We start from the raw sequence: 13,645 nt of genomic DNA on the forward strand, positions 1-13,645 counted from the left end.
AAGATGTTGAGCAGCATCCCTGGTCTCTATCCTCACACGAGTCAGAATGGCTGTCATCAACAAGACAAATAATAACAAGTGTTGGAGAGGCTGTGGAGAAAAAGGAACCTTCATACACTGTTGGTGGGAATGCAGACTGGTGCAGCTGTTATGGAAGGCAGTGTGGAGGTTCCTCAAAAAATTACAAATACAATTACCATATGACCCAGCAATCCCTCTCCTGGGTATCTACCCAAAACATCTGAAAATATTTATCCATAAACATATATGTGCTCCAATGTTCATGGTGGCTTTATTTACAGTGACCAAGACATGGAAACAACCAAAGTGTCCTTCAATAGGCAAATGGATAAAGAAGATGTGGTATATATACACAACGGAATACTATTCTGCCATGAGAAAAGATGAAGTAGTATCATTTATGACAACATGGATGGATCTTGAGATCATTATGCTAAGCAAAATAAGACAGACAGAAACAATTGAGAACAATAGGATTTCATTGATATGTGGTATATAAAACTGAAAACAACAAAGGAAGAAGACAAATGAACAAACTGAACTCATAGACACAGACAACAGTCTAGTGCTTACCAGAGTGTAAGGGGTGAGGGCTGTGATAGATGAGGCTAAAAGGGATCAAATATACGGTAATGGAAGAAGAACTGACTCTGGGTGGTGAACACACAATGTGATAGATTTATGATTGTGGGGAGCCAGGAGTGCAGTTTCCAGGCTCTCAGCCTCACGTGTAAAGGTACTGGCTCAGGTAGTAAACGGCCATCAACTGTGATTCGATGGCCATCAGCTGTGGCTAGTTGGCCGCCAGCTGTAACCAGTGAGCCATTGGCCACTAATATAACTGTCGTGGCTACACTAGCAGAAAATGCGAGGTAGCAAGAAGATGGTGGCTGGCAAGTGCAGATTGCAGTTAGGACGGCAGGTTGCGGACAGTGTGGCCCCTGCTTCCTCTGTCTCCAACCCAGCTGTTAGCGAGAATATAGTGATATGACTCCCCTATCTATGGCTCCACTGGTGTTCCTTTTTGGCGTCACCATGTCCTGCATTCTTATGTGGGGAGTGGGACCCCGCCTGACACCCTGCATGACAATGATGTATTATGTAATTGTACAACTGAAACCTACGTAACTTTAGTATAGTTGTCACCCCAAAAAACTTAATTAAACAAAACAAAGAAAAACCCACCTCAGGCATCAGACCCTGAAACTGAGACCAGAGGCTTAAGGCAGATTTGGCCATGACTCAGTAACCATTTGACATTTATATATCTGAGAGTAGTAACAGTTGTTGGCTAATGGGAAGGCTGTTCTTTTAATGCATTTTAAAGCCAGAGGCTGCTCCTAATGAAGGAGGCCTCTAGCATCTTGGCAGGTGCTGGAGAACTGGCTAAGTGTAAGAAATGCACTGCTAAGCTATTTTCAGGGCCCTGTTCCCAGTTAGCTGTATGGTCCAACTGTCTGTGGCACTGTGGGGACAGAGTCAGGAGTGCAGTTTCCAGGCTCTCACCCTCACATGGAAAGGTGCTCACTTGGGTAGTAAATGGCCATCAACTGTGATTGGACGGTCATCAGCTGTGGCTACTTGGCCGTCAGCTGTAACCAGTGAGCCATAGGCCATTAATATAACTGCTGTGGCTACGCTAGAAGCAAACAGGGACTAGCAAGGAGATGGGGGCTGAGCTAGCAAGTGCGGATTGCAGCTAGCAAGTGGGGTTGGTTGGTTGGCAGAGAAGCAGACGGCAAGTGGCAAGTTACAGATCTTGCGGATCCTGCTTCCTGTGTCTCCACCCAGACGCCAGTGAAACTATAGTGGTTTGACTTCCCTATCTATGGCTCCGTGGGTGTTCCTTTTCACCTTGGGCAGCTGCTGATAGCACAGTGACCTACAGATGTGGCCTGTCTCACCATGTTCTCCTTGGACCTATTGTAGTTCATTGGGGAGAATTGGAATATCTGGGCAAGTAGGACGTCTGGTAAAACTGCAAGTACCTGGTAAAAGGGTGGGAGGGCACTTGATGAAGAAGGGAACCTAGTGAAGAGGGGAACACCTTGTGAAGTGAGGACGCCTTGTGTAGTGAAGTGTGGATGCCTGTTGGAGAAGGGGCAGGGAAGAACCTTGTGGCAGATAGAGATAGGTTAGCCATGGACGCCTTTCAGGGTAGGGGAGGGAGAGCTCTGTGCACAGGAATGAGATATGCCCTAACCAGCTTTTCTGAGATCTTATTTTCCATGGAAGTCACTTCAGGTCTTGCACCCTACTCCCCACATTGCTCCCACCACCAGCTGGCAAAGACTTGCTGTGAAACATAAACCAAAGTACTTTTCAGGTCTCTAAGAGTGTTGACATGGCAACAGTGGGGCCTGGGCTCAGATGAAATTTTTCTTGCTTATAAAAACCACAGCTGAGCAAATGGTGTAAAAGGCAGCTGATGGGGTTTAGGATTCAATAGTGTGGGATACATCTTCACTTTGCTGTTTCCCAGGTGCATGACTTAGGTGAAAATTACTTATGTGCTCTAGGTCTGTATCTGTCAATAAAATAGTTGTAGTAAAGAGTTTTTACAGGAATGGAATGAGCTGCTCTCAAAGAGTAGGCTGTGCCACGGTGAGGGACCAGGTAGCAAATTCCATGAGTAGTGCTTTGTTACCTGGAGGGGACACCAGGCCAGTGCTTCTCTCCTTGCTCTGCAGTTGCCACTTTCATGGTGCTGAATCTCAATTCTGTCACCTACCCGCTGGAGTTCTTGGGACTACATGAGATAATGTGCAGGGCCTGTGCAGGGTGGTGCCTCATCGGTGGTGGCTGCAATGACAACTGGGATAATGTGAATTTATGGGCACATCGCAGCCCTGGCACAGTTAGAAGATTGCTATGCTGTGCAGCAGTCATGAATAGAACCACTGAAGATGACATAGAACCATGTTCCCCACAGGTCATAGGACTGCGCTGCACTGTGTCTACCTATTAAGTGAGGGGTAGGGCCACATGTGCTTCATTCAGCTGTCCTAACAGGTTTGGACTGGACCCCACCACACACATATGACCATTCACACCATATAGTACTACATATGGTCCTGGTAATGGTCCTCAGGAAGGACTTGGTAGAGCTTCACAAAGTATAAACAGGGCTAAGCTATGCAGTGTGATTAAAAAAAAAGAAACAACAAAAAACAAAACTATGGTGAATGTTTTAATAAAAAAAGTTTATTACAATAAAAGACACATTGCCATGAACCCCCCTCAAAATACTCCCTCTTGCTCTGAACACACTAATCCCATCATTCTAGCCACTTTCTGAAGCAGTTCTGGAAGTCCTCTTTCGTTAGTGTCTTTATGAGCATTTAAGAAATGGTGTATGTAGAAAGTAGCCTGAGGAATGGGCAAACGGATTCATCCTCCATCATGACAATGCTTGGTGTCACACATTGCTTCTGTCAAATAAAAACACTATAGTGTATCCTCATCCACCTTATTCACTGTATCTGACATCATTTGACTTCTGGCTCTTCCCCGAAGTCAAAATGACCATGAAAGGTAAACATTTTAAATCTATTCAGGACATTGAGGCAGCCAAGACAGCACAAATAAAGATCCTCATGAAAGAGGACTTCCAGAACTGCTTCAGAAGGTGGCAAGAATTATGGAATAAGTGAGTTCAAAGTGAGGGGGAGTATTTTGAGGGGGAGTAATGACAATGTCTTTTACTATAATAATTTTTTAATTTAAACATTCACTGTATTTTTTGATCACACCTCATATTTTAAATGGAGGCTTTTCCATCTGCAAAGTCAGGGACTGAGAGACGATAGAAGGTTGGTGTAGCAGGAGACAGGATGCCTGGGCACAGAGGGATTGGTGCAGAGTAACCATGGTGTGGTGGTAGAGATGGTAAGATGGGACACACAGGGTTGGTTCTACTTCTTAACCAAATCCAAAAACATGGAACTTTGGACACCTCTTGAATGTAAAATGAACTGTTTTAGGACAAATATAAAGAAGTCCATTTCATACAATGGCTCCTGATGAATAAACCCTGAGAGATAGCACTGAAAAGATGGGAGGATACAAACAAACTGTGGGATGACTACCTTGACACTGGGAATAATGGTGACCACCCCACCTTTCTCACATGACCCATGAGAGTGGCTGGGCTCTGTGTCCATGTACTCAGCAGAATCCTAGGAAGTGGGCCTCATTCATCACCCTCTTCTAAGATGAGGTTCAGAGAAGTGCACCCATCTATCCAGGATCACAGAGCTAGAAAGTACTGATCCTAAATCCATGCTTTCTCCAGGTTATTCTTACTCTTATAGGGACATTTGGGCTTCTTCCATATATTCTTTTGAGAGCACATTTTTGAAGCATCCATTAGAGCCAAATAGTAGAGGATCTTGGACTTGACCCAGGAAGGCAGTGCTAGTAATTTTCAAAATATTAAGATTTTAAGGTTAAGGGTGAGGGAGATCAAACCTGAGTGCTTACTCCAGGACACTTGTACCACACACTGGAACCACCAGGCTGTACTGTACTTCTGCTCAATCAAATCAGCAATTTGGAGCTGTGACTCAAGCAGCAGGAATTCTGTAAATGCTGGGGTGAAATCTCTCCTAGAGAGATGGTCTCAGTGTCCACCAAAAGTATCAGGAAAATAATACTTAGTAACAGTATTCAAGGTGGAACTGAAGCAGCCAGAGATGATTTAATTCTCATCTTATGAGACCTGTTTCAGCAGCTGAGTCCTGGGTCGCTCTGTGGTTATTTAAATAAGTAAAAACTATAAGTGAAACCCAAGAATTGTTATTAATCAGAAAGAAAAGTCTTAGGCAAAAAAGCTAAAAGATAATTTTTGTTAAATAATGAACATTGGTGAAACAGCAGAGAAGTGGTATTAAAATATCTGTGATTACTTATTTCTCAGCATTCATCTGATAACTTAAGCAGCATAAAACAATAGTTGCACTTTAAAAAAATGACAAGAAAATAGCTATTCATTTAGTCGACAGAATGGTCATCTCCTCTAAGATTATAGCGCCACTACTTATCACCAAGGTGAGTGCTAACTCTTTATGGTGAGGTGGCATCCACAGCTCCTCTGCTTTGAGTTCCTGGAGCAAACCCTGGGGCCCTTCTGGGAGGAGTCTTAGGAAGGACTGTAGCCTGCTCCCCACCCCCAGATCAATGAGGCCCAAGATTGCAGATTGCTGTGTGGTCGCTGCTGAGTTTGGACATGTTCCAAGGGAGAGCAGGTGTTCCTAGGCTGGGGACAGTGTGGAGGGAATAAAAGACTGGGCCTGGGGACAGGTCCCACGCTATTCTGGCTTTGCACTTTCAGGGATGGACCTATCTGAAGAACAGTGACAACATGGGTCCTGCCAGCAGTTTTGTCTTTCTTCTTGGTCAGGGAAAGAGAGTGGACTGAGGGAATGCCGGAGGAGTCAACCATGGAAACAGACAGAAGGCATGTCCCCTGCCTTCTGCCTATTGCACCATACTCCATAAAAAATAAACACATTGTTACTGTTTGCATATTGCTAACACTATGGTATTCCAGGCACTGGCAGACTGCAGAAAGAGCTGCTCTGTCATTAAATTACCAGAACCCATCCAGAGACAGTCTCGTGGGTTAGGATCTCTGGAGCTTCCACTTGGAAAGGTTAGCAGTGCCCATTTGTCTCATGGTCTACACAGTGCTGTGAAAATTAAATTAAAGGGTAAAAACCAAGGAAATACATGGGTAGAAATTTCAGGGTGTTATGGAGTTGTTTGGCAATAACTGATGCTATACAGTGTCACACACATGTGTCTCTCTTGCCAGCCCTGATTTCTCTGCATCCACATGCAACTGGTCCCAGGTTCTTTCCCTGTGTGTACCCGGAGGAAGCTCATCATAGGTGATTGCTCTTGGAGAGGTAGGCGATGAGCGCCACAGCCACGCCCACATAGATGCCAGTTCCAATTGTAATGGAGAGCACAGCCAGGAACAGCGCTCGCCGAGAACTGTTGCCAGCCTGATGGAAGTCCCCCTTGGCCACGGCTTTGTTCGTCTGTAGAGTTGGAAAGGAAGGGGGGAGAAGAAAGTCAAGATGGGCAAGTCAGAACAAATAAAGTGAGTGTAGGGCTCACCTCTGGCTCCCTTCCAATCTTGAACTTAACTGATTCCAGGGAGAAAGGACTTGCCAAGGGAAACTGTACATGCTCCCAGCTGTTGATAGCAGTTCTCTCTAACTGGCAGGGAAGGAATAGGCAGGTGTTGCTTATTACTGCTTCCCCACTGCAAGGCCCTCAAAGCACAAAAACACACAAAAGAGCCCCAAAGAAACCACCCATGGTTGGCAGTAACCCAGCTGAGCACCACCAGGGTGGGGCTTGGAGGCTAGGGCATCAGTATGCCAAGGATGGTATAGATATTACACCTCCAGTGCCCTTCTTTCTACTCAAAATGACACTTTCTTTCATTTGGATAACACAAAAATTTTTACAGTGTGTTCACACTTATTTAATCTTTACAGTATAGTAAGAGTGTGGGGAAAGATATTATGGTTCTCATTTCCCAGAGAAGAAACTGTGGCATGAGATCATTAAATCGATTGCAGGACACTTGAGACTATACTTTTCAGCTGGTGGCCCTGGAATAATGCTTTCCTGACCATCTCCCTCCCTTACATAGCTAGCATTGGTACAATTCATCCATCAATAAAATGATTTGATGTAAGACCAATACCTAGATTTCTGGTTGCTCAATTACATAACAAGGTGTTGATTTAATAAGATTCATGTTTCTTGGGGTCATGAAGTTGGAAGAATGAGGAGGTTTTGGATGATGTATCTAATTTGGTATTTTCTGACAGATCCATATACCCATCCTCAACCCCTTCCTTCCTTGTCCCAATCTACAAATGAGATTAGAAAAACAAAGCCAGGAGTGTGGAAATGGTCATGTGATGCAGCTGTGTCCATCATGGAGGGAATATCCAATAAAACGTGGTTCATCTGGCAGATGAGGGCAAAGGCTGCGAGGGTGCATAACTTCCAGAAGTGCCATGTGATGCCGAGGGCAATAATGCCACATGGGTGGTCAGATAAAAGCAGAGCCTACTGCCCAGTAGAACATCCTAACTCGCTCTCTGGCCCATCCCCAGGAACCAGATTCTGGCCGGATCTCATTTCCACATGTCACTAGTAGTATTTCTACTTTGTGTAGGCAGGTATGGGAATCAGTATATTTTTTATTTAAACTAAAAACACCAAGGCCTTTGCAATGGACCACGAAGAATGAGACTCCAAGAGGAGTCATGAAATTATTTTCCATCCTCTGCGGTCCTGACCCGATCTTATGAGGTTTGAAACTGTGTCGGGTTGAGAAGGGACTCTGGTCTGCTTTGTGGCCTCCCTCTCTTTTCCCCAATTTCTGAATCTCAAAGGCCAGTTTCTGTGACTTCCTTTCCCATTTTTTTCTTTTTTTGGCTTGGAAACGAATTTGGAAACTAACCACCAACAATTTTTTTTTAATTGAAGTTTATTGGGGTGACAATTGCTAGTAAAGTTATATAGGTTTCAGGCATACAATTCTGTAATACATCATCTATATATCACATTGTGTATTCAGCACCATCACCAATTTTCAATGGAGTAGGGCTAAGGGATTGCAGAATGGGACGCCTCCTAGGACAGTAGTAATTAATTAATTAATTAGTTAATTAAGTCTTAATTAGCTGAGTTTAATTTTATCTAGCAGCACTCCCACACTCTAAGGTCCTAGGACATAATTCACTATAAATGCCTGTCCTTAGCCAAGCAGCCGCCCTCCATTAGAACGGAATTTGCTGCTATCTCTGCCATTAGCACTATCCTTGTCACCATCACTGAATTCTGCTGCAGGAGCAATGCAGAGATACAGAGAGGAAGTCAGTGTGGCCACTTGTCATTCCTTACCCTTGGACTCAGGCCCCTACAGGGGCCTCCTGTGTCTCAGAGACCTGACCTATCTCATCAGAGTTCATGCATTTTAGTAATGCCCTTTAGTGGTAGCCTTCCCAGCTCAATGGTGAGTCACCTGCAGAGACAGGTCCACATCTCACTTGTCCACATGTTCTGCCTGAAGCCTGAGCTCATGCTCTGGGAGGATGGCAGGAACTCACTAAACACTTTTATTAAGATTTTTAGTAAAGTACCTTTAATGTACAATATTATATCAGCTTCCTGTGTACACCATAGTTATTCAACATTTATAGACCTAAAGAAGTGATCACCATGATAAGTCCAGCAACCATCTGACACCATCCACGCTATCACAATATTACTGACTATATTCCCCATGCTGTACATTGTATCCCCATGACTTATTTGTTTTATACCTGGAAATTTGAACCTTTTATTCCCTTCACCTTTTTAAAATTTTCAATTACATTTGACATTAGACATTATTTTATATTAATTTCAGGTGTACAGCATAGTGATTAGATGTTTATATAGTTTAAGAAGCTATCCCCCTGACTAATCTGGTACTCACCTAGCACCATACATGGTTATTACCATATTATGGACTATATTTTCCATATTTTACACCCCCCATGACTATTTTGTAATTACCACTTTGTACTTCTTAATCCCTTCCCCATTTTCATCCACCTCACCCAAACCCCCTCCCATCTGGCAACCATCAAAATGTTATCTATATCTACAAGTTTCATTGTGTTTTGTTTGTTTGTTTATTTAGTTCTTTAGATTCTACATACAAGCAAAATCACATTGCATCTGTCTTTCTCTGTCTAACATATCCACACAGCAAATGGCAAGAAGCCATTCCCTTGAATGGCCAAGCAATATTCCAATGTATATATGTATCACCTTCTCTTTGTCCATTCATCCATTGACAGGTACCCAGGCTGCCTCCACATCTTGGCCATTGTAAACAAAGTTGCAATGGACGTATAAATGCACATGTCTCCTCAAAGTAGCATTTTCAGTTTCTTCAGATAAATCCCAGAAGTGGGATTTCTGGGTCCTTCTTTGTCTCTTGGTACAGCCTTTGTTTTAAAGTCTATTTTGTATGGTATAAGTATTGCTACACCAGTTTTTATTTTTTATTTTTTGATTGAAGATCAGCTTCCTTCAAATCCCCCAAGTGGTATTGGCCCCCAAGTGCATGCTCCTGGTTTCTCTGATGGCCTTTGTGAGGAATGCAGGGCACTGGGAAATCTTGAGCTTTGGCTCAACTCCACAGACCCCTGCCCCACACCCATCTGTGGGTTCTGAGCACTTACAGTGCTGGCGCTCTCATCCCCAGGAGCCCCAAGTGTCTGTTTGGGAATTACTCTTGTTTTTTTGCTCTCATAGCTGAGGGACTTTGATCTGTATTTTCGTTTGGTTCTAGGGTGATTGTTCAACAGAGACCCAGGAATTTTGTTGTGTTAGAGACACTATCAACTGAGATGTGTCAGAAACTGTAAAGAGATAAAGCCTCGTTGGTACGCAGTCTTCTTTCAGTCATGTCACTCAACATCTGCATGTCACAGAAGCTCTGTGAGGCAGCACTGCTGTTTACATGCTACATACTGACTGGACACCAAGGTCTAACATGGGATCCCTGACATGCTTCCTTTGTTTTAGAAAATGTATCACAGTGTTATAAAACAGATTTCTCCTTCCATTAAGAGGGTGCAGACTTGGAGAAATGTTTCTACCCCGACAACTTCAGGACTAAAACTCCAGGCTTTTGGGACCAGTTTTCTTGTTATGCATGAGGGCAGGAGCTTTTTCCCTAGGTCCATGGGTCTTTGAACCCCTGATTCTGAAGGCAAGACTGCATGCACGTGCATTTTTATAAGAAGAGGCTCAGCCAGGCTCTCTGGTTTCACCAAATGGCTGTGTTCCAAGCTACTCTGCCTGCTGTATAGGGAGACAAGGAGAAGAGGTACTAAGGACAGAGCCAAGCCAGCATCTGCTGGCAGGGGCCGGAGGACATCACAGGTTATTCTTGGCTGGAATAAACAGATGTCATTTGCTTGTCCTAATTGGAAATCTAGACTCGTCTCCTCATGTAGTGAATGTTCAGCAAGCACACTGAGAAACTGGACCCCAGGGCATCCATGGGCCTGCTCAGCACCAACTGTGCTGTCAGATAGTTTTGTAATAGGAGTTCTCACATCTGGTGGACATTCAAATCCCTGGGGAGCTTTGAAAACTCCCAATACCCAGGCCACACCCCAGGCCAGGTAAGTCAGAAGCTCTGGGCTCAGACTGGGTCTTCTGTGCCTTTCAACCTCTTTGGTGATTCTAATGTACAGGCAAGGATAAAATCAAGGTGGCCAACAGTCCTGGTTTTCCAGGACGTGGGATTTGCTGTGCTAGGTTGGGACAGTCCAGGCAAACAAGGATGAGAACCATGACTTTTCAGGGAGGAAGCCATAAATCTACCCGCATGGAGAGAATTCTGGTGACTCCTGTATTTCTGACAGAATCACCTTTCACTTCAGCAGGCTTATGACGGTTGGGAAGGAAGCTGGGCGAGTTGGATGTCTATACACTCAGCTTCTTTGGAGGCACCACTTTGACTTCTGCACATAAACTGCATGTCACACATGAACTTATAGTTTGCAGGAAGGGAAGTGGCCCAGACCCATGGCTCTCCCAGTTTTATTTTCAACGTATGCAGTGTTATCTCCAAATCCCATTCTCTCTTGACTGGTTTATGGCTCCAAGGATTTTATAACCTCCTGATCACCTCGTTTTTAATGGCAGTATCAGGCTAACACATATTTATGCATGGTTAATTCTCCCTGCAGGTGGAAGCCTGGTCCTTTATCCTAGTTGGTCCTCCTGGGAAAATGCCTTCAGCTCTGGGAGGTGATATGAGGCAAAGAAAATGGAAGACTTAATCTCACTTTCACACTTTGTTCTGAGACAATTAAATAATGTATTTTATGTGGTCTTGGGCTTATTAAAGGGTTCCCTTCCTCCTGTCTTGTCCACATTCCTCTCGCTCCCCCTAAATGCTGCCAGAGACAGATATTTCCAAAGGCAGACATGTTCACATTGCCTCTGAGTGCCCGCTATGGTTCCCATGCCCTGCAGAGCAGCCTATAGCCTTCTGACCCTGAATCTGGACCCACAAGGACCCATGTTCCTATCCATATCTCACCCTTAAATCCCCTCCCATTGTGAGGTCACAGGTGTTCCCAGCCAAGGCTTCATTTAGGACTGTGTGAGACTTTATTTCAAATACTCCACTGATTTCAAAAGTGGAGTAGGGAGACTAGGGACTAGGGAGACTGAGACTTAGTATCCCCATCTGTACAGTGGACCCCACAGGTGGCTGTGAGGATGAAATGAGGTCCATGTGAAGCTCTTACCATGACCTGGGCATCTGGCAGGCCCAGTCAGGGAGGTCTCTCCCATTGTCGCCTGTCCTCTGCCCTCCAGATTCCTTTCCATGGTCACCTACCTGTGGCTGAGAGGCTGACCCAGGCTCCACTGTCAGGTCTCTGGCTACTCCCTGAGTATCACTGGATGGCCCCTGTCAGACACAGGAGGAGAGGGCTTGTCTCATCAACCTGTGAGGCCCCAGGAATGACCCCTCCTCCAGCTTCTCCTAAGCCTGCCTCCTGTGCTCTCAGTGCTCTTTGCTCTAGCCACTGCACTGTCTCTTGGGCTAACCACCCTCCCCACTGCCTTTGTAAATAAACCCTCCTCAAACGAACAAATTGGGGCAGATCATCTGTTTCCTGACTGCAGTTATGGGTTGTTATAAATGCTTAAATCAGTTGCGAAAAGGCTCTCCATCTGGAGAGGGCTCCCTGAGGACTGCCCTCGGGCAGCCTGGTGAGGAGCTCACTGGTGTCCTTCACCTAACCTAGGCAGCCTGATCTCTCCTGAAGGATGTGTTCATTATCCACTGCTGAGAAACACAGCATCTCCAATTTTTGTGGCTTAAAATAAGAATAAGTACCTACATCTCTAAGGGTCAGGAATTTGGGAGCTTCTCTCCTTGGGCTCAGAGGGGCCTGGGCTGCAATCCCTTTGACATCGCCATGGGATTACCAGCTGAGGCAGGAGTATCAAGGGCCCTATGCACATATGCTCGCTCAGCACAACTGCCTGAATAGGGGTGGGGCAGGTCACACCTTGCCCAAACATTCCTCTCCTTCCTCATGGCCCTCTTTGTCTGCAGTCCGCCTACAGTGCCCTCATAGACAGATGACCTGTTTCCACATCATCTAGGGTTCTGCTTGTGGGGGCCCCTTTATGGGCTGTGACAAGGTTGGTGCTCACAGAGACTTCTCTTGCTTTCCAGGGTGACTGTAAACTCCTATGAAACCACGGGACACACACCTAGTGTCATAGTAGACATATCCTCCCGCCAGAGTAGAATCAAATTGGTGCCAACCATCAGGGGAGTGACAAATTCAGGCTCCTAAGACTAGGCTAAGTGCTGTACCTCCTTCTGGAACTTGGGTTCAAAAGGCAGGTTGCCAATCAACAGCTTTCTCTCAGTACTGCCTCTGTTGCCATGAAGGCAGAAACACGAGGGTCAGTGTTTTGAATAGAAGGGAGGTGACTGCGTGTGACACCAGCCAGCCTCTCACCTAGTATGCAGTCCCATTCATGCTCTGAACATGGCAGGAGAGCACCTGTTCCCCCTTTGGGCAGGGACCTTCTCCCTTGTGGTTGGATATTTCTTCCCTGCCCTTTTGCCCATAGGTCACCAGTGAAGTGTATTACTGGTAACCTATACACAAAAGTGTATTTCTTTTGGGAGGCTATTTGCTCAGGAAAAAAAATGTGCAGGTGATTGGCTAGGTCCTGAGCAGCACCCAGCTACAACTTCTGTGTGCCTGTGGGAGCCCAGTGAGACCAGAAAACCATGACTTCCATCCTTGTGAAATCTGCTTGGAGTGAATCACAGGGAAGGGAGATACATGGCTCAGAATCAGAAAATAGGAATTAGTGGTCAGAACACAAGAAAAGCTCAGGCTCCAGGAGGCTTACTGAGTGCAGGGCTCAGACACACCCTCAATAAGGGAAATATCCTTTAAACCCACTGGAACATTTTACAATGAAACATTGAATGTGCACTCTGGTTCTTTATTTATATAACTACCCTCACTTAACTGATTGCAAAGACACATAGAAAACCCAATTTTCATTTTTTAATTTAATTTAATTTTTAAAAATTATTTTCAGGTGTACAAGGCAACATGATAGCTAGACATTTACATCCATCACAAAGTGATAACCCCCGTCCTCCAAGCTACTACCCCTATGACATCTTATATAACTGTTACAATACCATTGACTGTCTTCCTTACGCTATACTCTACCTCCTATGAATGAATAATATATATGTGTGTGTATATATATGTGTGTGTGTATATATATATATATATATATATATATATATATATATATATATATATATATATCTCAGACAATTAACTTCACGAATTCATCCTAGGCAAAGTGCTACATATCTCATTGCTAAATATCACTATAGTCACCTTCAAATTACTCCCCTTGGGAAGCTATGACGTGACATTAGCACTTAGTCCATACTTCAAAACAATTTTGGAATTCTTTCTGGAATGGCCATCAGAGCAGTCCGCAAATTACCCTTGATGTCCTGAAT

At 44.6% G+C, this 13,645-nt stretch overlaps 1 protein-coding gene across 9 annotated transcripts in view; it reads right to left on the bottom strand.

Moving 5' to 3' along the window:
• Window positions 1-271: 271 nt before the first annotated feature.
• The window catches only part of SYNDIG1 (synapse differentiation inducing 1), a 148,907-nt gene continuing 135,533 nt past the window's right edge, over window positions 272-13,645 (bottom strand). For 3 of the 9 annotated variants that reach the window (XM_081033968.1, XM_081033970.1, XM_081033969.1), the window contains exon 4: window positions 3,766-6,065. In XM_081033968.1, coding sequence (XP_080890094.1) covers window positions 5,907-6,065 — 159 coding nt within the window. In that variant the 3' untranslated portion in view covers window positions 3,766-5,906. Of the gene's footprint in view, window positions 6,066-9,841; window positions 9,910-11,464; window positions 11,537-13,645 lie in introns of those variants that run through there. The other 6 variants (XM_081033963.1, XM_081033964.1, XM_081033966.1 and 3 more) reach the window with 4 other exon arrangements.

Source organism: Rhinolophus hipposideros (genome assembly GCF_964194185.1).
Source record: "Rhinolophus hipposideros genome assembly, chromosome: 22".
NCBI classification, from domain to species: Eukaryota; Metazoa; Chordata; class Mammalia; order Chiroptera; family Rhinolophidae; genus Rhinolophus; species Rhinolophus hipposideros.